General features: G+C 44.3%; 2 protein-coding genes across 10 annotated transcripts in view; both read left to right on the forward strand.

Moving 5' to 3' along the window:
• LOC117140218 overlaps positions 1–24,671 on the forward strand; it is an 82,558-nt gene that overhangs the window by 39,206 nt on the left and 18,681 nt on the right. For all 9 annotated transcript variants that reach the window (XM_033303015.1, XM_033303017.1, XM_033303011.1 and 6 more), the window contains 7 exons: positions 8,630–8,812; positions 10,038–10,238; positions 13,415–13,642; positions 14,961–15,147; positions 19,042–19,156; positions 21,031–21,182; positions 23,994–24,190. In XM_033303015.1, the coding sequence (XP_033158906.1) occupies positions 8,630–8,812; positions 10,038–10,238; positions 13,415–13,642; positions 14,961–15,147; positions 19,042–19,156; positions 21,031–21,182; positions 23,994–24,190 (1,263 nt within the window). The remainder of the gene's footprint in view (positions 1–8,629; positions 8,813–10,037; positions 10,239–13,414; positions 13,643–14,960; positions 15,148–19,041; positions 19,157–21,030; positions 21,183–23,993; positions 24,191–24,671) is intronic.
• LOC117140220 lies at positions 6,002–6,280 on the forward strand. Its single transcript, XM_033303018.1, has one exon. It carries the CDS (start codon positions 6,002–6,004, stop codon positions 6,278–6,280), a length of 279 nt encoding a protein of 92 aa, XP_033158909.1.

Below are 24,671 nucleotides of genomic sequence, written 5' to 3' on the forward strand. Positions count from 1 at the left end.
AATATATCCTCGGCAGGACAACAATTTCTCAATATCACTCAACTCAGAAGTCAACTCGGCACAAAAGGCGACGGAACACAACAATCGCATTTCCCGCCCGCATTTTCCACATTCCCAACCAATTCCTCAGTCTCAGGCAAATCCCGAAAGATTTATGCCATTGTCGAAACGAAAAGTGCGGGGTGGACGGGTGGATGGGGTGGCCTGGGGAAAGTGCTTCTACTTGCAACTATTTATGTATTTGCTTTCAAATCAATTCCCCATCAATTTCGCGGCAAACAGCGTAAAATTCCTTGCACTGCAATTTATTTTCCTCTCCAGCGAAAACTTTTGTAAAAAGAAAAGCGGAAAGGGGAAGGGAGCTGAGTGGGTGGGTGGTTGGTTGAGTAGGGCTGCTGGAAAAACCAAATCAAAGTGAGGAAAATTTTTGCGCGGCGCAAATCGCAAGACAAAGCGAAAGCAGGCAAAGATGGAAAAACGAATCGCAAGAGCAAACAGAATTGAACTCGAGCTGAAACTACAAGAAATTGCACTTGGCCCACGATAAATGCTCTGGATAAACCAGGCAACTGGAAATCGAGGCAGAGAGATATGGAGCCCATCCAGTGGCCCCGCCATGGAAAGTAAACTTTATTTGTTTATTTATTTTTCATCATGTCATTTTCAGTTGCCCCCACTTCCCTACCACCACCACCTCCACCCACTTTTCCGTTGTTGTTTTTCTTCGCTTTTGTTGTTTGTTAGTTAGTTAGAAGGACTCCGAAAGACAATTATGTTGTCTGTCCTATCCTCAACAACTTGATTCATTCGTCTCTGTCGCCGGCATCGCTGCTGTTTTTCTATTTCCACTGCCTCAGTTGCTACAGTGTTTGCCGGAAAATTACAACTTCCGGTTATGGGAAATCCAACAAAAAGAAAGTTTTTCAAATTACTATAAGAAGTGAAGTTTGCTCAGCGCTAATAATTAATAGCCGGCAAATAACTTTGAAGTATTTTAAAACTATTTTAGCCTATGTATCTATGTAACATATAAAACATAAAACAATTGCATTGATTCTAATACATTTTATTTTTAAGATGCTTTGTGATTAATTTAACTACAATTGAATTTATATTTAAACTGAATTGTATATCCCTTTTTTTTCGCTGTGCCCCAGTTACTGCGCTACTTTTTCTTGGCGCCCTTTTTTAATTTAGTTTTTTCCTCCGCAAACTTGTAGTTTGATGTAGTTTGATGACCAGGTCGAGAAGGCCTGCGTTTGCCGTGCTCCTTCATCCATCTTGCAGTATCTGTCCCTTTGGATAAACCATAATTACTTCCTTGAACTGCAGCGTTTTTCGCCCCGTTTCCCTATCTCTCTCGGCCTGTTTGTGTTTACTTCGTTTTTTTTTCGGAAAAGAAGGCAGCAGCAGTGAAACAGCAGGGAAAGAAAACAAAAACCGTTGGGCGGAAGTCCGAGATTGGCATAAGAGTGCTCCTGGGTCCTATTGCTTCCGCTTTTCCTCATTTCCCCATTTTGTAGTCACGGCACTTGGCCAAAAACCAAACTTGTTGGATGAATATTAATTAAATGAGCCTAAGGACTGCCCGCCCATAAATGCATTTGCTGTTTGCTTTGCATTTAGCATTTAGTACTTAGCATTACTGCGCTCTTGCATTTGTTGTTAATTAATTTTCTAGAAAAATAGCAGAAGGGTCGCTGGGCTGAATGAAATTATGAGAAAGATGATACACTAGGCAGTAACGCAAAAGAAAAAGGTGTCACACCAACGCATCATTCTAGTTGCTCCTTTTGTGAGCGTGTGTGTGGGTGTGTGTGTGAGTGTTTGCGTGTGGGTGGGTCACCAAACGCCCACCACCCACCACCCACCGCCTCTTTTCTGTGAAAAGAGCAACAGTGTTGTCACTTTTTTCTGCCCCTCTTTGTTGTTGCTGTTGCTGCTGTGGCGCCTTCTTCTACTTTTGTGTGACGTCTACGCTTCTAGCTGCCAGCTTGTTGTTGTTGCTGTTTTTTATAGGTGTCACCTTTCGGAAATAATCATATATGTGTCAGCGGGGAGGGGCTAGGTTGCTGCTAAGGGGGCGTGGCCGTGTGGGGTCGAGTGGGCGGTTTTGGCAGCACTTCGCTTCGTTTGCTTTAGCTTTTCTAGTTTTTTCCTTACACCTATATATGTATGTATGCACATTTGGTATCCTCCAGCTGCTCCTTCTTTTTCTAGCTATCTATTTTTTTCTCGCATAAAACACTCACACGCACACACACACATGCACACACACAGATACACAATGCAGGACCGTAAAAAAATAGTAGTAGCTGCCCGAGCGCGTTTGGTTTTTCGTACGCTCTGGTTTTTACGCTCTAATTACGACTCCTACGACAGCAGCCCCTCCCCCGTCCACCTTTTTGCACCTGATGTGCAATTGCCATGGCGGCGCTGTCTAAACAAGGCTCACTTGCTACTCCTGCCTTTCAACCCACCGACTCCCCACCGACGCCCCTCGATGCTTTCAATTTGCAATGGCTGCTGTCATTTCAGCTCAATAGCAGCTCACTGCAGCGCCCCACGCCAGCCATGCCACGCCCACCAATCCCGGCCAGGTTTTAAATTGTTGTTTGCTGTTGCATTTTTTATAAACATTTTTATCGCACAAAAAACCGCTCGTAACGAACGAACGATTGCTCAAAGGCTCAAAAATATATATCACCCCAAATCGCACAATCAAAACTAGTTGTTTTCACTAGCGGAGAATATGAAATAATTCAGAGGTATTCATATTCGGCACGTATCCACAAAAACATTACAAAGTCTCCTTAAATGCATGGGTTTTTCAAATTGCGTAAGTGATTTATAAAAAAAATATATTTAAAGTCTTAAAATATTTCAACTCTTTAATTAAAACCACAGCCCTTGTGGCTTTAATGGCTTTTCTAATTGAAGTTAATTGAATCACCTTTAAATCTTTAGCATCGGATCGTTTCAACCTCTTTGACCCACATCACAGTAATGAATGGCTTTATGCCTTTAAACTCACTTTTCACACAGTTATTCAGTTATTTCATACATTTTTTAAATACCTTAACCGCAGTTTTTATTGCGGCCAAATGATTTTGTTGCGGCTGCCATCGATTTTAAATAATTGCACTAATTAAATGATGCAACAGTCGTGAATGGCGAGCGTAATGCGTTTTCTCTGCACTCGGCGGGGTGTGGCAGTAAAATATTTTAATTGCGCTTTATGAAAACATTTAGTAAATGAAAATTGTTTTTCTTGTCCGCTCAGCCGGAAAGTAGGCAATCATTTCAGATGTTCCGCCAGCATTGAAGATTTAAATTCCTTTTGCGAAAATTACTCCGCCAGTTGGACAAGCAACCAAAGATACAGATACAGATACACACTCGAGGGAAGCCCCAAAGTGTGCAATTAATTTTACAATAATTAAATTGAAACTCAACCGCACTTCCAGGCATCTCATATATACATATTATATCTTTTACTTGACTTTTTGCTGGCCAGCATGGTGTGTGGCGTGTCCATAAACCGAAAATTTGTAAACCAAAATTATAATGAAATGCATATTTAGTTAATTTTAACTTACACCGAAAACTTTACTTAATTAGACCAACTTAAAGCCGCACAAAATGTGAAGAAACTTCGATGGGCAGCGGGTTGGAAAGGGGTAAACAATGTCGCCCCTCCTTTTTCCAGCAGAAACCCCCATTTTCCACTCGTATTGTGAATTTTTTCGGTGTTTTTTTTTCACTTTTCCGGCTCTGTTCTCTCTTCAATATTTTTTAATGAAACCATAAAGTTTATAATTACCATAAAATTTACTTGTTCGGTTCGTTTTTGTCCTGAGGTTTCTTCATGATGGGGGCAAAAAAAAAGAAAAAAAAACTTTAGTTTGACCTGGCACACACACACACGCAAAACCATTATGTACCTATATAGTGAGGGGGCGGCGGTGATTGTGGGTGGGCGTGGCATTTCATAAACTAATGCCAAAATGGTAAAAATTTATGGCAAGAAATATGAGAAACGGGTTGAGCTGCAAAGTCCGGCACAAAAGGCATGGACACACATGTGAGTGTGGACACACATGTGTGTGTTAGTGTGTGTGTGGAGGGGAGGGGGAGGGGGGAGGGGGTATGACCCCTCTCGTTGCAGCTTTGTTTTTGGCCAAACGTGCGAATATTTTTGCAACTTTTGGTCCAAAGTTGCACAGGAAATGGGTCTGGCATATGGTTGCCACCGTGGCCAGAAGGACACGGGGACATCAGGACAGTGGAATAGGAGCGCCGGCCCTTAATCCCAGGACCCTATGCCCTCCCCCGCCCCCTTTACCCCAACTAACCCTGTGCAGAATGCGTTTGCTTTGGTTTTTGATTTGTTTTTGTTGTTGGTGGACGAGCAGGAGCAGGAGAACAGAGGCGTCTGTTCGAACGAGCCTGCTGCATGCAGATGCGAAAATATGCTTTATGTAGGCGCTGACACAGTGGGCGTGGCTGTGGTCAGGGGCGGAAAATTCAATTCAATTGTCAACAGCAACCAGTACCGAACAGCGAATAGCACCGAGCATCCAACAGCTCCCAATCACCCAACACCCAGGCCAGCTCATCCTGTGGCCACAGGGCTAGGCGCCAGTTTAGAGGTTTGAGTTCGGGTGCATTCCGGGCTTAGCATCTTTTTTGTTGGTATCCTGGCCAGCAGAGCGGGAAGAGGCCAGTTCAGGCCAGGCTCACCGCTCAACTGCAGCACTCACACGTTATATAATGTGGCATCATTTTGTGGTCAGCATTTATGCAGACCATATACAATTTTTCAGGCCTTTTGTTGACATGGCCGTGTCCGTGGCCCGCACCCACCCGTTGCGGTTTATGTAGAGTGAACCCCTGCACTGACTTTTGACTGCAATGGAGCAGCCATTTACTGCACAAGCCATGTCAAAAGTCATCTGAGCAGGTGGCTCAAAGGGTAGCGCCGTGCCATTGAACAACTCAATATCCTTTTGAATGCTGGCCCTGCACTTCCACCTCAGCCACCCACTTTAATTGATTGTTATCATGGTAGCAAAGTGGCGGGATGTGCAGAGGAGTGGTGTGGGCAAGGACAGGGGCCATTAGCAGTGGCAAACAAAATAAACTGATACCCGGGTCACGAGTCCTTTTGCCTCACTGCCGCCACATGATTATTATTTCAATCCATTGTTTTTGGTTATTGTTGTTTTGCTAGTGGTTTTGCCATTTCAAGCATCTTTGGCTTGTCATGCGAGATACGTAGAATACGTTGAGTACTGAATACTGAATGCTCAACGCTGACAACGGGGACATAACAACAATGGTAAAATGTATATTTTAATTGTACTCCCGAGTAAAAACATATATCAAACCAAAGCACGGCTACAGCAAAAGCAAAAACAATGCCAGAACCATGAACTCTCCAAACTCTCGACTCTCAAGCGGAAATGGCAGACCAGAGACCAACAACAAGACTAGCAATAATAATAACAAGTACATCTAGCAATGGCAATGGCAGCTCCCGACCAGCTTCAGATTCAGTTGACACACTGAGAGAAAAAAGTGAGCTTTTAAATTAGAAAACAGAGGCAGGCATCTAATGATTTCTATTGAAACGATATGTCATCTTTACCAAGAAATATTTTTTTAATGGTATTAGTCCCACGCCAATTGCTTGACACATCAATTTTATATATATATCTCCCAGGAGTAAAAAAATAAAAAATATCAGAAATTCCCAATTAGCTTTGACAGAATTATATTTATAAATAAAGCATATTTCAATGCGTCAAAAATAATTATTCCCCTGGAGTACTTTAAATTTGAGCGATGAGCAAGAAATAAAAATGTCAATCAGATTAATGTCATGATGACATTTGCAGATACTTCGATTTATTTTCCCCCAGTGTAGCTGCCTCACAAATGTGAGCTCTGGGACGCAGAGGCATCATTTGGGGGCAGAGGCAGCCTCAAGTGGCGCTTAATGAAAGCGCAACAGACAACGGCAGGACCACAGGAACACGACCACACGACAACTGAGCGGGACAGGATCTGGGGGAACCGTGGGCAGGGGCAGCAGCATGGGCGTGGGCAGGCAGGGACACGGACAGGGAGGACAAGTGTAAGAGCAGTAGATACAGGACAACTAAATAGGCGAACCGCAAAAACTCATCGTCAAGGAGCGACAGATACGGCCAGGGAAAAGTGGGAAAATAGATGGGGAATCCAACTATGCAGCCATAATAAAATTCACGGGAATTGAGATGAAAGCAGTGAGCACAGTCGTCCGTAGGACCTCAAGCCGATGCCGGATCCGGATCCGGGTCCGGGTCCATCCCCCCACTCCGGAGGAGTAGGAGGAGCCGCTCGAACTGCGGCTGGAGCTGTCACTTAGCGCGTGACATGTGTCAAAACAAGCGGCAACCGCAGCGAGACCGTGACCAGAGCCTCCTAGCCTGCTGCACAAGTGCATCCACGGCATCGTGGCAGTGGGAGTGCTGTTAATATCCTTCCACAGCAGCGGTGAAATGGATTTGGGCGGGTGGCAGACTGAAAACCTGGGCGTGGTGGCACTCAGTGTGCGAGTTGCCGAGGCGGAAGCTGCCTAAAACCAAAAGGAGATTGACTTTAAATTCAGAACACAAACCGCTGCAAGGCTAACGGACTTTTACAACAAAAATGCAAAATTTACTCAGTTAAATGTTGTTATAAGAACACCTTAAAGTAACCTTATAGAAATAGATTGATATGACATGATATGACACAATTTCATATTTTATGCTTGGCATTCCTGTTTGTAATATCTTTAAAAGCTTAAATATCTTCGTGGAACAGATAGCCTTTCGTGTTTGTCAAATATTTGCATTGCATGTGCTGCAAGCATTTCACTCTCTTGAATCGGACACCCCAATGGAGTTCAAACACCCTGGAGCGAATCGCAGTTCAAGGATCGCTGGCGGGGAGCTATCGTTTGCGTGATTTACACTCCCAATTGCATGGCAATTACATGTCCATTAACATTGCCATTAACCCTTGGAGTGCCTCCTCCAACGAGAGCAGCCACTGAGATGGAGTGCAGCACAATGGCTACAATGGCCAAAACGATTAATGGTCAAGCAGGCGAGAGCTATTTATGGCCCAGGAAGAGCCCATATTACTTTGACAAGGACAAACTGTTGCCTGCCCCAGCAAAGTGTCCTTCCAACCCAACCCCTTCCCTCGCCCGCCTCCACAGTTTTGTGTTGTAAATAATCACAAAACTCTCTCGGTCCCCGAGATAGTGTCTCTCTGCGAGCCGCCCAGGCTCCTTCCGGTTTGTGTTTGTCAAATAAGCAGCTTTCCTCAAGTGCCAAGTGCCATTGACAGCAACCCGGCGAACTGCTCCTTCGAGAAGGATGGTATCTCACCCCAAATATCCTGCTACAGATGTGTGTGTGCGGTCGCAGTGCATAATGGGATTTTGGTTTATTAATTAACCAACTTTATGTCTGCTGAATAGAGAGCGGAACAACTAGGAATCATTGGCCATATTTAGTGGAATTGAATTAAGTGGGGTTACACACACACACACTCATATCGATTGCCGCCACAACGCACACATTGTCACATTGAGCATACGTATGCGAAATGTGCAAATAAAATGCACAAAACTTTGATTTATTTCCACGTAAAACAAACATTGAAAAGGCTCAACGTCGCACTGTTCAAATACACACAAATGGGGGGCTATAGGTACGTAATCCCAGGTAGGACCTCTCCATCCAACGATCCTTTCGTCCTTTTGGTCGCTGCCTGTTTATGTGTACACATTCATTAAAATGTCGAACATCGAAAGTGCCTATTCAGGTTGTTGCCACGCCCACGGCACACGCACACACACACACACTTTCATTTGCATTGGCAACCTGCAACTGCAACAGCAACAGCAGCAGCAACAACGCGCAACTGCATCTGCATCTGCATCTGCAAATAATTGTCAGCTTACTGACTCGCATTCAATGCAGCAACAACGGCAACCAAAATGAAACAATCACGTGCTCCGTGAGATCTATGCAAGCGTGCTATAAATGCACGTGAAAGTGGGATCCAAAGTGGGGATTTCAAATGCTGTATTCTGGTTGCAGCACCGAAAAAAGTGGGGCGGCAGCTGCGGCGGAAGTCAAACGGTATTTGTAATGAAAACAGGGGCATGTATATGCAGCTCCCCGTTCGCTTCCCTTCCAAAAGGGAGCTTTTTTTCCTTGCAGTTTTGGTGCATTGCCAACGCACTTCAGTATCAGGGACAGGAGGCCAGAGCAGGCGAGAGATATTTGAATTGCGCAGGTTGAGGGGCGGGGAGCGATGGGGAAAGCTGCAAAATTTTAGCTGCACATGACGCGTGATTTATGTATTTTCGTCAAATGGCAGCCACCGCAGCGGCAGCAGCAGTGGGACAAAGCTGCCATGAAATGCTAATGATGCCATGACTCGGATGCTTTCATAACCCACCAACGAGTGTTGCACACAACCGAACACACACACGCTTACATACCATATACATGTAGCACAGTGCCCCGTCTCCATATATGCATATGCCAGCACTAACCCGGTTTTATGTCCTTTCGCCCCGCAGGATCACAAGCTGAAGCACATGGCCGAACTGCAGCAATCAGTTGTCACCGATCAGGAGACGCGTCATCAGATCCAGACGCAGATACTGCAGTGGGAGGAGAATCTGGAGCGGCTCCACTGCGAGCAGTTCCGGCTGCGCTGCTACATGGCCTCGCTGCAAAGTGGCGAGCTGCCCAACCCGAAGGTGAGTTATGGCCCCAAAAAGCGGCCACTGCCGTCGACCAGTGCCCCCAAATTCAACCTGTCAGAGAGATAAGTCAAATGCAATTAATGGCGGAAGCACTGCCGGCTGGCGGCTTTATAATTCATCCAGAACGAGCACCCTAGTTCGGGCACAAAGTATTGCCTACATTTTGCGGCTGTTATAGACGTGCCCCGCGTTGGTCGCCATTTATTGAAAGTCATAAAGGCCAGTTATAGTGAATTATAGCCTATTTTTTGTTAACAGTAATATAAGACAGACTATAATTATATTTATATTTTAAGGCATTGGCGAGCTTATTAAAAAAAGAATGAAGTATTTATAAGATTCAGCTATTTTTAAATAGCACTTCCTTGTTTTGAACAAAAAAAAAGGGAAAATACAATAAACATGATAATCACTGTTCAATGGCTGTACGATTCCGCCCCAAAAGCCACCACAAGGCTTAAATTAACCACGCTTCAGAGAAACATCAAAAGCAGATTCACAACCTGGTCGAGAGCTTAAGACCGGGACAATGGCATCGTCCCAAATCCCTCTAACAACAATTTACCCCGAAACCCGTTTACAATTCCGTTTAAAACCCTTTACGGGTTCGAGTAGTCTATAATTACCTCTACCTATTTTCACAATGGATGGGGCAAAGCCAATTCACTGGTACGCTTTTGGAAAATCAAAACCCAAACATGCACAATTAATCTCCATAACAAAAGTTTAAGCGTCTTAAATAGGCTTAAAGGCAACCTTCGCTGGCGCCAACTGTTGGCAACCTTAGAAGGATTTGCCAGCACCGACTGACTGAATGACTGACTGACTGAAAGGGTTGAAAGTTGATTGCGCTTTTAATGGCAGGCTGAAACTGGGGTGAAAGCTGGGGGTTCCCGGCGGGTGCTGGGTGGTAAGTGCAGTTGTGTGCCTGAAAAGCAACATTATTTATTATTAATAACCACAAAATGCAAACAACTTCAGCACCTGTGAAGAGAACAACTTCAGTCGACTGCAGAATGCCAAAGGCTTATTTGCATAGGTGTACGAGTGTACGAGTGTGTGTAGATGCTCTGCCTGCTTTTTAATGCTCTTTGAAAGGATCGTAAATATAGCGAAATTAGTTGAGGGGCACTGGCGGCGAAACTATGTATATGCCAAATATAACTTGTATTCACATTTCATTTTCAAACTTCTCGCATTCGTCACATATATTCAACAGTCGCTGCTGACACACGTGTCGCGCCCCACGAAGAACACGCTGAACAAGCTGGGCGTGTTCACGGTCTCCTCCTTCCACGCCTTCATCTGCGCCCGCTCGCCCTCGCTGCTCAACAACCTGCTCGCCGGACGCGGGGCCACCAAGCGGCGACCGCCGATGCTGTCGCGGTCCAATAGCGGCTCCAGCCGTCGCTCCATGCAGGTGAGTCCAATCTACAGGTAGACACACTGGCATAAAAGTAGCCTAGCAACTGGAAAAGTGGTCGTTAAAGTCTTAAATGTTACAACTTAAATTCTTACAATTTTTAACAACAAATCATTCACTTTGCTAACTAAATTCCCCAATTTATGGCGGCTTGCCTCAAATTTCTACAAAGTAACATTTAACGAAACTTTCCTGAGTTTAGGCTTACTTTTTGATAAGTGTATGTATATAAACATTTATGTGTGTTCACGTTTGGTCGCCGCATTAATGTGTGTGTGCATTTATGTGTGGCCACGGGGCGTATGGGTAATAAAATTATTTCAATTTTAAACGCATTTACGGCGCAGCTCGTGACTGTTTGTGAGTTTATGGCTTGTTCTCTCTTAATGTGCGTCCGTTTGTGTGTGTGCGAGTGTGTATGCGTGTGCGTGTGGTGTATATGTGTGCGAATAATTGAATTTTTATTTAAGGCAACGGAAACGGCATTAAAAGCTAAATTGAGCGCTAATGCTTAAATGGATGGCCACCAAAAAATATGTCGTCCGGCCACGCCCCTGTCCATTAGACTGAGCTGTTTTTGTGTATTTTGGCTTTATAATTTGCATTTAATGGCCATCAAAAATTACAAAAAGAATAATGAAATTTATGAAGGGTCTGCCTGGTCTCTCACTCTTTTTCTCTATTTCTGCTTTATTTTTTTTTTGTTCCCCTCGAAAAGAAAAGCCACGGCAAAGAGAACAAAAAGAAAGCGAACCCAAGTTGACTTGGCAAAGAAAATATTTGCATATTTTAAGTGAATAATGCAGGAGTCCATTTCAAATGGTGATCAAATGCCGCCGACCCCCACCCCTGCTAATGACCTCAACACAATCAAATCTAAATCAAGTCGAGAAGTGGTCCGTTCGCAGGACATGCGAAAGGAGCTGTTTAAATTCCAGCAAATAGCTCGCAGGCATTATGCTATATTATATAATAAACCCGAATGTCGACAGTCGATTAGCTGTGGAGCAGAACTCACTTGTGCCGTTTGTTAAGCCTCAATTAGTATAACCAATTTGTGCATATCTCGTGTTTGTAATGAAATTCATTTCATAAATTCAATTTATTTCGATTACTGACAAAATAATCTTGTGCACAACTCGGATTTCGTGGCGTTCACTCTCGGCTTCGCTCTGCCCGGCATACACTTCATTTCCAATTAAATTTGCCAACGCTGCACAATTGCCTCTCATCCACACACCCCCCACCCCCTGCATTTCACCTTCTATCAGCAGTCACGCTGCCACTCGGATATGAAAAGCAAAAAAAAAAGAAAATAGGAGGCAGGGAGGAAAATACATTCACATTCGGCATGGCCAGGGAAAAACAAATGAAATGAAATAACATAAATGAGAGGACCCAGTGTGCCGTTGCGTTGTAAATGCCCTGCAAATTCAATGAATTTGAAAAATGTGCATTTGATTTGGTTCATATATATTTTCGGCCCAGTTGCCCAAACTCTATCTCTACTGTCGTGTAACTGCATTTCACTTGGCCATTTACCGAACATGTCAACTGCAATGCAGCTGAAATTGCAACTGCAATTCAGAAATGGCAAATAAAATTAAAGCTTTCCAAAGCAAATTATCAACGCCACTATGAGGCAACCGAAATAGCCAACTCGCAAAAGTTGAAAATACCCTGGCTAAAATTTAATTAAGCTGTCCATCGACAACGGCCAGAAAGCTGAAATTTTCCTGGCCTTAAGGGGGCTCAGGCTCAGTCAGGGACAATCAAAAGTTAATTAGTCAGGAGAGTTAAGTGTGCGAGAGGCGTTCGTGCAGAATTAATCGTCTTTCAGGGCTCCAAGCTCTCCGGCAAAAACAGTGCAAATCTGATGACAATTGCTGCTCGAAATCAGGAACATGTTCACAATGGAAATCATAAAATTGATTTTTAAGCACATACTCAATTTATCTACTGCTGCCATTGTCGGTCTTCAATCGGTTTACCCAATAATAAACAATGTTGGCATTTAGCCATATAATTTTTAAGCTAACATGCCAGTTGGTAGCTCTACACTTCTGAGAAATGAAAGCTGAATTTCACATATGTATGTATTTTTCCATGAATATAAAGTCGATATATAGTATTTGGCTGGGCAATAATGATCCCGTAATCGATATGCAAAACTGTTATGCAATGCAAATGTAAATGCGGAGGTTCCTCGTCACTTCTTGTAGCTTGTAGCTGAGGTATCCAAGTGAGAAGCTGCCTTTTCCAACTGCCAAACTAATTCAATTGTCCTGCTTGTATGAGGGGGTGTATTACCTGGACCAGGACCAGGACCTCGTGCCGTGGATGAACTGCTGCTGCCAACTTGGGCGAACCCATTGCCAATGGCTGCCAATACAAATGCAATTTCCAGTAGCCGACAACTGGCAGCTGGGCCACCTGATTCGTTTACAGTTGCAGTTCGTTGGCAGCAGGACGAAAAGGAAGCAAAGGAGCAGGGGCAGGAGCAGGAGCAGCAGGAAGCCTCATCACGGAGTTAGCATTGGATGACGATGACGTTGTGGAAACGGTTAAGCATTTTAACTGAGTTTTCTTCAAACTCAACTCGATGCGGCAGCAGATCCCGCCTGCAGTTTCAGATCCGCGACTGCTTCTGCACGTACACTGAGAGAAAACATGAGCAGTCAAATCTTTAAGCTTATGCCATGTAACCTGCAATCGAATAACAATATAGCAACAGCTTACTTTTGCCTTATACAGCATACATTTCCTCTCAATTATGGAATTTGAACAGTTTTTCTCTCAGTGTTTCCTTTACCGGTGCCTCAGCTACTGCCAGCGACATTTTTCATTACATTTCAGAGGGTCGCGGGGCTACGACTGCGGGTACCAATGTGTGTGTTTGCTATTTTTCAATTTTCACTTCCGTGTGGCCATATTCAAGAATGCGCACGACTATGGATGGATTGAGTGTATGGGGGCTATAAAGTATAGCTGTATCTGTATCTGTATCTGTAACCGTAAATGTATCTGTGTGCGGGCCTCGCAAATTCCTGCGCCTGACTGCTTAATGACATTGTACGTGGCTATGTATGCGAGCGCTTGTGTGTGTGAGTGTGTGCGTGTGTGTGAGTGAGTATATGTCTGTTTATCCAATCGAATTTTCTGCCTTTTTCCAGATGAATTCACGTGACGAACCGGAAAAAACTTTCAAAGTTGCAATGCCCGACAATGCTTACTCGACAGTTTATCTACGTGATGCCATGTCTGTGGAGGAATTCCTCGCCAGCGCCTGCGCCCGTCGCAACCTCAATCCCATGGAGCACTTTGTGCGCGTCAAGAAGCGACGTGACATGGAGGATCACAATTACTTTGTGCCGCATCGCAACGATCTGATTGAAAATTATGTAAGTACATAATCAAAGCCAGAATGTGAATATGCCATCCCGCCACCAGCTGCGAACTTAATTCCATGGAGTTTCGTCTTGGTCCTGATGGCGCGCCAACTCCAAGTTCAATTCAACTTATCGAATTTAACTTGGAAATTGCATGTGGAGCCGTGCAAATGGAATTTTGAAACGTGTCCTGGGTGAAATATTCAAGGAGATGACTCGGAATCACTGCTTTCGATTGCACTTTAATACACATATCGGCTCTAATTGTATTGCTCCTTATATATTTGATTATATTCATATCAATAATGCATTATAAAGTGAGCTCCTGTTATTTTTGGAAAACGATGCTCAGTGCATTTCCTTCTTCTTTACTGCACATCATTAAAATTCAAAGAGGCTTAACTCGGAATCTGATACCTTTAAATTAATTTGAGGTATAATAAAGCTATTCCTTTTAGGCATCTTTAAGCTGGCTTTGCAAATAGGATTAAAAAAGATTAAGTTTAAATTGAAAGTAGACAGGAGCTGTGTGCCCTGTCTAGTTCCTACTTAAAAAAGAAAAACTCTTTCAAAGTACTCTCAACAATTTTCACACCGAATAGTGTGTAGGTAGTTTGGGTTGTTGGATAAATCCCTTCCTTGCTGCTAAAAAGCTACTGCCAACAAAGTACCCAATTTCACAATTAGCTCATCTCCACACCCACTACGCCCATTTCTCTTCGATTTCCAAAAACATAATGCCATAAATTATGAACTTTCCCGTTGGCCATTTCCCTTTTCCCCTTCACTTGGCACACGATTAGTCTAGGTGAGACTTTAGCCAGCTGCCAAGTCAGCCGCTAGCTGAAAACTTTCGACCCGCCCCGCTTCGCTCCGCCGAAGACTCCTAACAATTCGAAATCTGAACTTCGACCTCAACAACAAGCTAGTAAATATTGGCCCAGCCAGGCCAATTGGCAAATGGCAAAAATGTGCAACTGCAACTGCAAATGGAGTTGGAATTTGAGTGGGTTTGGTTTTGTGGGAGGGGATGGCCGCTTTGGTGGGCTTGATAAAAAGTTCCATTCGCCGTTGGCAGTTCAATAAATTTCGACAACAACTTGAGCAACTCGCAGTAACTCCACTCAATCAATTTCTGCCCCTGCCCCTCACAAAATGATTGCCAGCGAAACTCGGCTAATTTGGCACTTAACTTGGGCACTCAAATTCACTTTCCAGCCATCTGTCCTTCTACAGGGATAGAAAATATATAAAATATTCACATATATCATATGTAATCGCGTCTCACTGCTAAAATATTAATAAGTTGCGAACTATATCTTCCCCACAGCTTCATAATCACGAGTTCGTGGAGGTCTGCATGAAGATCCTGTACCAGGTGGAGCTCCAGCGCACGACTCTGGAGCAGATGTGGGGCTTCTCCGTGGAGGCTGAGCTGATCGAGAATGCGGAACGGCAGGACGAGCTGTGCTGCTACGTGAGTCGCGTGGAGGACAAGAGTGTGGCCATGCACAATGGTGAGTACAAAAGAAAAGGACGAGTTCTTTGCCTTTGAGTTCATCATCCAGGCGACATGACAGGACGAAATGGGTTTTGACACAAATCGCATTCAGGCGATGAAATCGTGCATTTAATTTATGCCACTGAGGTGACGCAGCGGTACGCAAGGAAATGAAATAGAGTCTTTGTCTTCGTCTCCAAGGATTGGTGGCTCCATCTCCAGCCTCCAGCATCCAGTCCACTTTACTCTACTACTCAACTGGCGCCCCGAGCGAAACAATGTGGCCCAATGTTGCCGAGCTAAATTATAAAGTGCCCAGGTAGTCGGCCCCCTGCCTTTGCCGCCTGCTCTTTTCTGTACATCCATGCTGCTGCTTTTATATTTAAATGCTTTTCACTTTTATGTCATAAAAAAAAAAAGCAAAAAAGTGAAGAGCACAAGACGAAACTTGAGCAAACTCACTTTGGTCTACAAGGGAGTCCGAGTCGAGTCAAGTGGAGTTTGAGCCCGAAAAGAAAGAGAGGGCGGAGGAGGAGGAGCTGAGGGATCCGGAGGAGCGAGAGGAGCTCCTCGGGGCGTGCAATGCGAAAAGTCAACTGTCAGCGCTTGTTCCACCTGGTGAATGGGTGGGTGGGTGGCCAGGTGGCTTGACGACGATGATGGTGATGAGCAGCGCACTCGAAATGTTTGCCAGGTGTGGGCGACGGTGGTTTACTTCTGCTGCGGCAACGGCGGCTTCCAGGTCCTTAAAGGGGTTTTCCTCGAGTGTAAGCCGTCTCAGCATCCGAGATCCCCACACCCCTCACTACGTCCTGTTGTTTTTCTATCACTTAAAATCATCTTAAGTTGGCATTTGCATTTGCCGGGTACGTCGACGATGATGACGACGACAACGCCATGGAGTCAAGTGGATGTAGTCGAAATGCCACTAGAACAGCGCCTTAAATTATGGAACTGACAGGCAGAGCCACCTTTTCCCGAACCCTTTTCAGCAGCCCCAATCCCTTTCACCCTCCTCGCAACCGCCAGGTGGGAAAACTGCAGTGCTGCACTTGGCAAAGTGATGAACCGAAAGAACATTTCATGCTGCAGTAACAGCAGAAAACTCATTAAGCACGTCGAGTGCGAGTGGCGCTCATTTGGTTGGTTTTTGAAGGCGACAACGAATCAAAAAATCCATGAAACAATGCGCATGAAATTCTCCGGAAGGAGTGCCTCCATACTAAAAAAAAAAACAAAGAAAAAAACCAACCACAGGGGGTGAAAAGTTGGACTGCAAGCCAAAACAGAAGAAAAACGGGAAGAGTGAAACACAAAAGTGGGGAAGAAGTTGTGCTAATGAGTTTTACGATTGAGCAAATGTTGCATTCGCTGGCAGGGAAATGCAGGAAGCCTTAGCTTAATTAAATTACGGCGAATTGGCACTGAAGTAGTTATAACATTGATCTTATTGCATTAGCCAGAGTTAATGGGTCAATTAGGTAAGTTCCTTTTAAAAATAATTACCTGCAAATATTACGTATACGTCGGGTTGCGCATAATGATATGATAGATGATATACTGATTTCATAGATACCTACATTCAAGGTATTAATCTGCTAATATCAAATATCAATTCCGTATACAAACTTAGTTTAGTTCAATGCATATTCAGCCGTGATTCATGGATAAAGCTTTTATTGGTTTCTGACTCTCCCCAGTATCAATATAGCGTATATGGCAATCTATGCTGATTGCCTGGCTTTGCCAGCATTTGGCCACAAATATTGCGTATACAATGTGTTGAGCTTTAAGTGCGGCTTTAAGCCCTCTACCGTCAGCGTTATCTGGCCGACTCTCTGCGAGAATATCCCCCACTCATTGTAGTGGCGTGTGTATGCATAAATTAAGGACTCCAGGACTCAGGACTCGCATTTACATTTGCAAAACGCAAAACGCAATAGGAAACTTTTTGCGCCCTCGGCCTCCTGCTCCTCTTTCGCCGCTAAACGGAGATGATTGAGGGACTGGGAGCGTGAGCGGGAAAAGCGGGGCGCAATTGAATTTAATGGCTATTAGCATGTCGAAAGACGCAACTCTTAAGCAGCAACCGCAAAACAAAGCTCGGACAGGCTGTAGGACAGCATTTACGACCGAATTGCACAAAAGTTGGCAATTTCCCCACCCCAATGAAAGGGGAGCGGGACAAACAAAAACAAATCCTGACCGCAGCTTTCAAATGCAAATGTGGCTGGGGAGCGGAAAATTCTGGCCACTTCTCCTGGGCTAATTGTAAAATCGTAACGAACTGCGAGAAAATGCGGTGGCCTGATGAAGATGCCGGCTGCGGGGGAAAACTCATTCTGTAATCTAGGACTTGTCTTTTTTAAGCACAGATCTTAAATTCCTTAGTTTTGGCTATCCATCCGCCGCCGCCAGTTTGCAACTGCATCTTCATCTTGGGTGCACAAAGTTCGGCACTTTTAGAGTGGCGCAACTTTAGCGGCGAAACAAGCGTGGCAAAGCATTTGGCAAACATGGAATAACAATTTGCTCAGCCTTCGTCTTCTTTTGGGCCAGGCCAACTGGAAAACAGCAAGCGAACGTGTTGACAACGCATATGCCAGGCCTGGGCCAAATCGGGCAAAAAGGGTTTATATAGGATATATATGGGAGTTAAGGCAGCCCAGCAGCCACCGCAATATAAATAAAATTTGTCTTTCTCCCAGGGCCAGAAATAATCCTCCGGATAAAGTACAGAACGACACTTGCATATAGAAGTATGTGCATTTTATATGGTAAATCGCATGTGTCATGCCTTGCCAGCATTAAGATGTAAAAATCCGTTTAAATTGTAACAAATACATAGGGGACAAACTCCCGCTTTCCCTCCGCCCGAAAAAAAACAAACCTAGGTGAAGTGAGGAACCTAGACGACGGTGTAACATAGGTAAAATATTGCCACAAGGCGGGCTCCGAACACACATACTACACACATACATCTATCTATCTATCGAACTTTTGCCTTAAGAAAATGTTGCTCCTGCTGCACCAACAATGATAAGCGGCACTGGTAGCTTGCAACTGCAGGCAACTGAATGCATGTCGTCAACAGGAAGAAAGGAGTGGCAACAAAAGGGGGTAAGACAGGTCGAGGCAGGCAACAAGGAATAACCAACATCATGGCTAGAATAAATGCTGGAGAAAACACACATGATAGACGAGTCATGCAGACAAAGTAGAAAATGCTAACGAACGCAGCGGAGATATAGAGAGGTACACAGAGAGAAAAAACTAAGCGAAATCATAAAACAGGATGCTAGGGAAATCTTCTTTCTCAAATCTAATTCAATGATCAATGATCTTTAGATAGTTATTTTTATAATAATATAGCTTATAGCTTGTTATACATATATACAAGAGGTTCAATATAAAATAACAATATATTGTGAATTTATCCAGAGGTTTCTTTGCTTAGTGCACCGATGGCGCTGGTATAACGTGGCGTATGAACAATGCAAGATACCACAATGCTCTTGTTGTTATTGTTTTACGAGCATTGAAGCTGCAGTGGCAGCAGCAGTAGCAGTTGCAGTTGCAGATGCAGCAGGAGCAGCACCGCCAGCCGAAGACATTCCGCTTATCGTTTGTTACATAAAAGATGTCAGTGGTCCACAGGAGCCGCACAATTGTCAGACATTGATTCCACACCCATATAACATCCTTGATTGCTAGGCAGCATTAGAACCGCATCCCGGCCCCCAAACAGAATATAACCCATTGTCTAAGCTGGAGGGGAATAGAGCTTCGACTGAAAAATAACAATGACCGTGGCAAAAACTCAACCTACATAGATATGTGCAACAATATGTGTATAGATAGTATGTAGTATGTATAATATCCACGACTAACGCTGTTCCACCAATTGCAGGCATTATCAAAGGAGACGAAATAATGGTCATCAATGGCGCAATTGTGTCCGATCTAGATATGATGTACTTGGAGAGCGTCCTGCAGGAGGAACAATCGCTCAGCATGATGATGCGGTAAGTTATGACAGGCTCTCTCTCTCCCTCTCTCTCTATCCCTCTGTGGAGCATCATTGTTCTTGTTTATGTCCTGCTTAACATCTGTTTCGATGTTTCGTTCGGAGCTGAATGGCACGGCGGCGATAACGTATACGCCGTGTGGCCGGCCGCTCGCCATGTGGGCGCACACGATGGCCATTGTTTAAATTTCAGTTACACGGATTAATTAACTATTTTAGTCACCGGACCAGGCCAGACTGTCAATTAGCTTTAGGGCGCCCTGTGACAGCGTAATGCAATATCTCGGCCATTGTTCAACCATTGTTTGGACATTTTGTGTTCATTTCCCCGTTTATATGGCTCATAAAGTTGAAGGCATATCGCCTGACTGACACATTTTAGCTGATTTCATTGCAATATTCCGGACGGCAACAAAAATCTTTCATTAATGTCCAATGCCAGCTTGAAAACGAAATTTGTATAAAAACCGAAACCTGCAGCTGCTGATGCTAATGCTTGTTAATTAAAAACATTTTCGAGCAGAGCTTTCTAACTCTGACATCACTCAACCAACTGGCCACAAGCCACATCAAATTCACACAACCCAGAATGTCAACAATCGACAAGCTTTGCCAATTTGATGATGTTACACCATAAGAAGTTTTCCAGCCAAAAGAGCAGAATACAACAAAAAAAAATGGGGCAACTAAACCAATGGCAGAAATTGTTTCGCAACAAATCGGAAAAAATGTAAAAAGAAAGTGAGGGGGAGTAGAAAAAAAAACTAGATGTTTGAACCGAAAAATGTTCCATGTACATGCATTCTCGAACCGTTTTTGGTTTATAGTTTTTCAGCAAAGTCAACAACAAGTTCAAGCCGCAGCTGGTAAATGTGGCGTGTAGCGGGGGGTGGGGGGTGAAAGAAAAACGTTTGGAAAACGGGGAAAATTGGGGAGACAAGCCGTAACCCAAACACGTTGCCACTTCACGTTCTCTCGCTTGTCATGCAGTTAGAACGTGGTCGTTTGGCTCCCTTGGTTCCGTTTCGTTGACCAGTCACCCAGCGCCACCCTGCCCCACCCCCTTTTCCAAACCATTCCCCCCCAATCTAGGAAAACACTGCCCCATCCACACTGCATCACCTTTCGGGCGAGCCGAACGGCATTTTGATAGCCTAATTAGCTTCTCTTTATGGCAAACGAAAACAGAAAAGCTTTTGTGCTAAGCGTTTGTAGAGCCAAATGCGCCCGTTCCTGCCAGTACCGTGACCCCTGACCCCTGACCCACGACTCCCGACCCCAGTCAGCCGGTCGTCCATTCAAATTATGCACGTTGGAAGCATTTTCCGCATCTTTTGCTAATTTCGCGCACTGACACAGAAAAAGGTCACGGCAGTCCGCAGTCGGTAGTCCGTAGTCGGTAGTCCGGAATCCATTCCAGGTGTCGCTACACGTTCATTTGTTTGGATTTGTCAGGAGGGTCACAAACGGAAATTATGCAAATACTACACGGCGCAAAATGGGCTACTTAAATGCTGCGTAATGCATTTTCCAGGTAGATATGTATAACTATGTAGGGTTTACCCAGTTTTAACAAATCTTGAATTCAAATGTGTAGCAATTAAATACAATTTCAAGTTTGCAGTAAAACAGAAAATATTATGCAGCGTGTTATAGACGAAATCGCATTTTTAAAATATATTTTTTCTTCTCACCTAATTTACATCTTAATTAATACTGATGTCATGGGAATACGCACATGTGTGTGTGTGTGGGGTTAAGCATTAACATTTTTTCCCCTATCAAGTGGGTCAGCAATGAAAATTATGCAAATACCTGGTTCACCCGACGATAATCTGCTCTTTTTCTACCCATCGCCTTCTCATTCCGCAGGTCCTCGCGCACGGAGCCACCAGATCTAGTGGGGATCATGAGGGTAACGGACGATATGATTGACTCGCTGGTCTGTCCGCCGCCGCCCACAGATCCGCCGGTGATGAGCGAGGAGATGATAACTGGACTGATTGTTCCGGCCCCCGGTTGGAGTAAGTACCACCCCAATGCCCAAATTCCAATTCCCAATTCCCGATTCGCAAAAGCCCAGTGGCCAATGCACCCATGCAAAACCGAAAGAATTCTACCCCGGGTAACCTCGAAATTGTTGTGTGCGAATTCGGCCGTTTTTAAACATTTAAGCTGGAAAACTGAGGGGGGGTGCGGATAAAGGGGGGATCAAACCACAGGCAGCATTCATCAGCCACTCGTACAACAAAAGCATACTAATCACGGCTATGGTTGCAGTTCCGTGTCCGTATCCGTATGTACGGCTTGGGGTCCGGTTTTACGAGCCTTGACGTTGAGGTGCGTCGTCCCTGCATTTCTGCCTCTCTTTATCCTTTATCCCTGAATCCATGCACGTGTATCCATGTGAGCGTGTGTGCGTAGGTGTGTGTGTGTGGCAGGAAACGAAAAAGCGCATTTCCGGGCATGCATGCGAATTTGTAAAGTTCATTAAAGTAATTTATATTTCTTTTTTTTTTTGAGTTGAGTTGAGCCGCATTAAATGCTGGCTCTAGACAACGGCTAGTGAAAGAGATGGCAATAGAGTGCGCGAAAGAGAGAGGGCCATTGAATGTGGGCGTACAACATGTACAACAACAATTACATCAATAAGTAAAGAGGGAACGAGAGGCGCGTGCATGTGTGTGTGTGTATGTGTCGTTTCGCAACAACCAACTACATAATTACAGGATTACAAACTGCAGCATACATTCGAGCGCTCACACACACACACGCACGCACACACACACGCTGCGCTGCACTCAAAAAGCCGAAGTGGCTAAGAACACCAAACAATTAAAGCCAACAAACGCAGCAGCGGCAAACAACAACAACCACAACAACAGCGCCACACAAAATGAAACTTTTTTGTTGCGGCAAACAATTAAAAGGCACAGAACGAACACTAAAAAAAGAATTAAAATAAAATATATACCAACAAAACAAAAATTGTAGCAGAAATTAAACGACTCTCTTTATACGAACGCATATGTGTGTGTGCGCGTATTATTATTTATTTCTGCATTTCTCTTCTTTTTTTTTTTTGTTTTTGTTGACACACATCCTGGTGGCTAAAAAAGTTTGCCAAAGAAGAGAAGGGTATTTAAAGGGACAACAAAGGCGCACAAAAGCGGAGTAACTGATTACAGGGAGTATTCCCACTTTTTTTGCCAAAGCCACCAATTTTCAATTAAGTTTTTTCGCCATAAATAAAAAACGAATTCATTGATACCTTGGCTGCCATCGAGCCAATTAGTTGTATTAAATTGCGAAAAGTTAAGTCAGCCAAGTTAACGCAGCGAAAAAAAGTAGTCGGATTTCCTTGAAAAACTTCGCAAACATTCAAGGGATCATTAACCCCCAGGAAACTATGCAGGACCTGTGCCAAGTTGTTTAGTATCCTGGCACATAAAGCAAAAAAAAAGTAACCGAACAGGAAGAAAAACAAAAAACTGGCCCAACTTGAGAGCTCCTCGAGCGTATCTTCCTGCCATAAACAACGGCAAGTCTTACTTTATTTAAAGCCACTAAAACTGGCCAAGTTATTTGCCATCGACAAATTCGGCTTGGCACGTCCACGAGTTATTAGCTCAGGCTTCTGCCAGGACCCTAGAAAAACCCAACAACCAGGACTACGTGCAGCTTGCAAAGGGAGACCGCAAACTGAAATTTATAAGACGGCAATTTCCAATAACTACTCGCACGCAGTGTGTGTGTGGTGTCAAATTTTAGGGAAAATGTTCATAAAATTTGTTGCCAGCAAATTTGCATGCAGAAGGGCCAAGACAACAGGATAGTCGACACCAGGACACCAAGGCGGTCTTCAAGGACATGATACTTAAACGCTTCCCGGGTGCCGGCAAAACTACTTCTACTACATGTCACAAAAATACACACAAGAAAAATTTACCAAAGTACACTGCAATTTAAAATGAATCTAAAAGAAATGTTTTATTTTCAAAAACAATGTAGGTTTATAAACTGGAACATGATCGTTGAATGAACTTTTAAACATGTAATGTTTTGAACTCAAATGTTCATTTAAGGATCCAAACTTTTGAACTCTTGAGATTGCGAACTTTGTTCATGCGAACTTATTGCCAACGAACTCAATATTTAAAAAGTTTATGCAACTTTTTGGCTGCTCAAAACAATATATGTATAGTATTTGCGGTCTAGCAGGATCTTTGCTAGTTTTTGGCCCAAAAAAGCAGCCTTGAAGAAATTGCCGTTTCCATGTTGTAAGATTAAAAATTCCGAAAATAGTTGCGGCTTCTTTTTTGGGAAGTGCAAGTGAGTTTCTCTGTGAGTTGGCCTCATATGTATGGGCCATAAATTTTTTTCGGTTAAGAGCGTGGTTCGCTCCGTCCCTTTCCCGCCGCCTGTGTCCTTCTCTTTCTGCCGTTAGTGTGTGAACGCTGTGGCAAACACATTGCAGCAATAATCATTACTGCTTGTTGTTGCTGCTGGCTGTTTTTTGTCGTTATTACTTTCGGCTTTGAGGCATGGTAAAAAACGAGGGGGCAGGGCGCTGAAGGCGTGCCATTTTCGCCAGTATTAAAATTCCTTCGTTCGCCTTTTTTACTGCACAAACATGGAATTTAAAATTAACAAGCAACAAATAACCGAAAAAACAAGCATTTAATCGATATTCTCCAGGCGCCATTTAAACACACACATATACACATATACAAACGGCACACTCAACTAATTACGAGGCAGGGCAAAACTAATAATAATAAAAGTAGTAATAATACTTAATCACAACATTCGCTTATCTCCCCTGCAATTTTCAGATGGCACTAGCAAGGATTTGTACTCGCCGGAGGCGGAAAGCTCGCCGGCCACCTCCTTTGTGGATCCTGCCGCAATGGCCGCCCAGCTGGCGGTGGGCGGCGTGGGAGGCGTGGTCGTGGGCGGACTGGGCGTGGCCAAGCCAACGTCGCGTACGAGCAGCTTTGAGATTGAGAATCTGCTAAAGACCGCGGAGCAAGTAAGTGCAGTGCCCGAAAATCGTTGGTATGATCAGGAGGAAGGTGGAGGGAGGTTGGTGGCAGGAGGATGACCTCCTGAAGCTGGAAAACTGGGTATGGGGACAACCAAACGCAAACACAACTCCCTCTCTCCCCTCTCGCTCCCTCGCTCGTTTGTTCGACCCCCCATGACCCCCAGCACTGCCCCCCAAAAACCCACCCCTGTTAGTATGTACTTACCCCCAGCCTTGTCCCACAGGAACCTGCCACTTGGAAGGCAAATCAAATTGCTTTGAACTCGCAAAGCGGAAACGGAAACTATTAAAACGAGCGCCAAACACGACATTCAGTGGGTGGGTGGGTGTAGTGGTTGTGTTGGCTGCGGATGAGAATGGGGATGGGGCTGGACTATATGAATGGGTTGTATACAGTAGTTGATGTGGCGTGGCTTTCGGAAGGCCGACTTCCTCCATTCCCCAATGAGCACTTGTGATTGAAATG

The sequence above is a fragment of the Drosophila mauritiana genome, chromosome 3L (genome assembly GCF_004382145.1).
Source record: "Drosophila mauritiana strain mau12 chromosome 3L, ASM438214v1, whole genome shotgun sequence".
Classification (NCBI taxonomy): domain Eukaryota; kingdom Metazoa; phylum Arthropoda; class Insecta; order Diptera; family Drosophilidae; genus Drosophila; species Drosophila mauritiana.

Bases quoted from the DNA above. Each gene is read 5' to 3' on its own strand.
- LOC117140220 (XM_033303018.1), top strand. From the start codon at position 6,002: ATGAAAGCGCAACAGACAACGGCAGGACCACAGGAACACGACCACACG.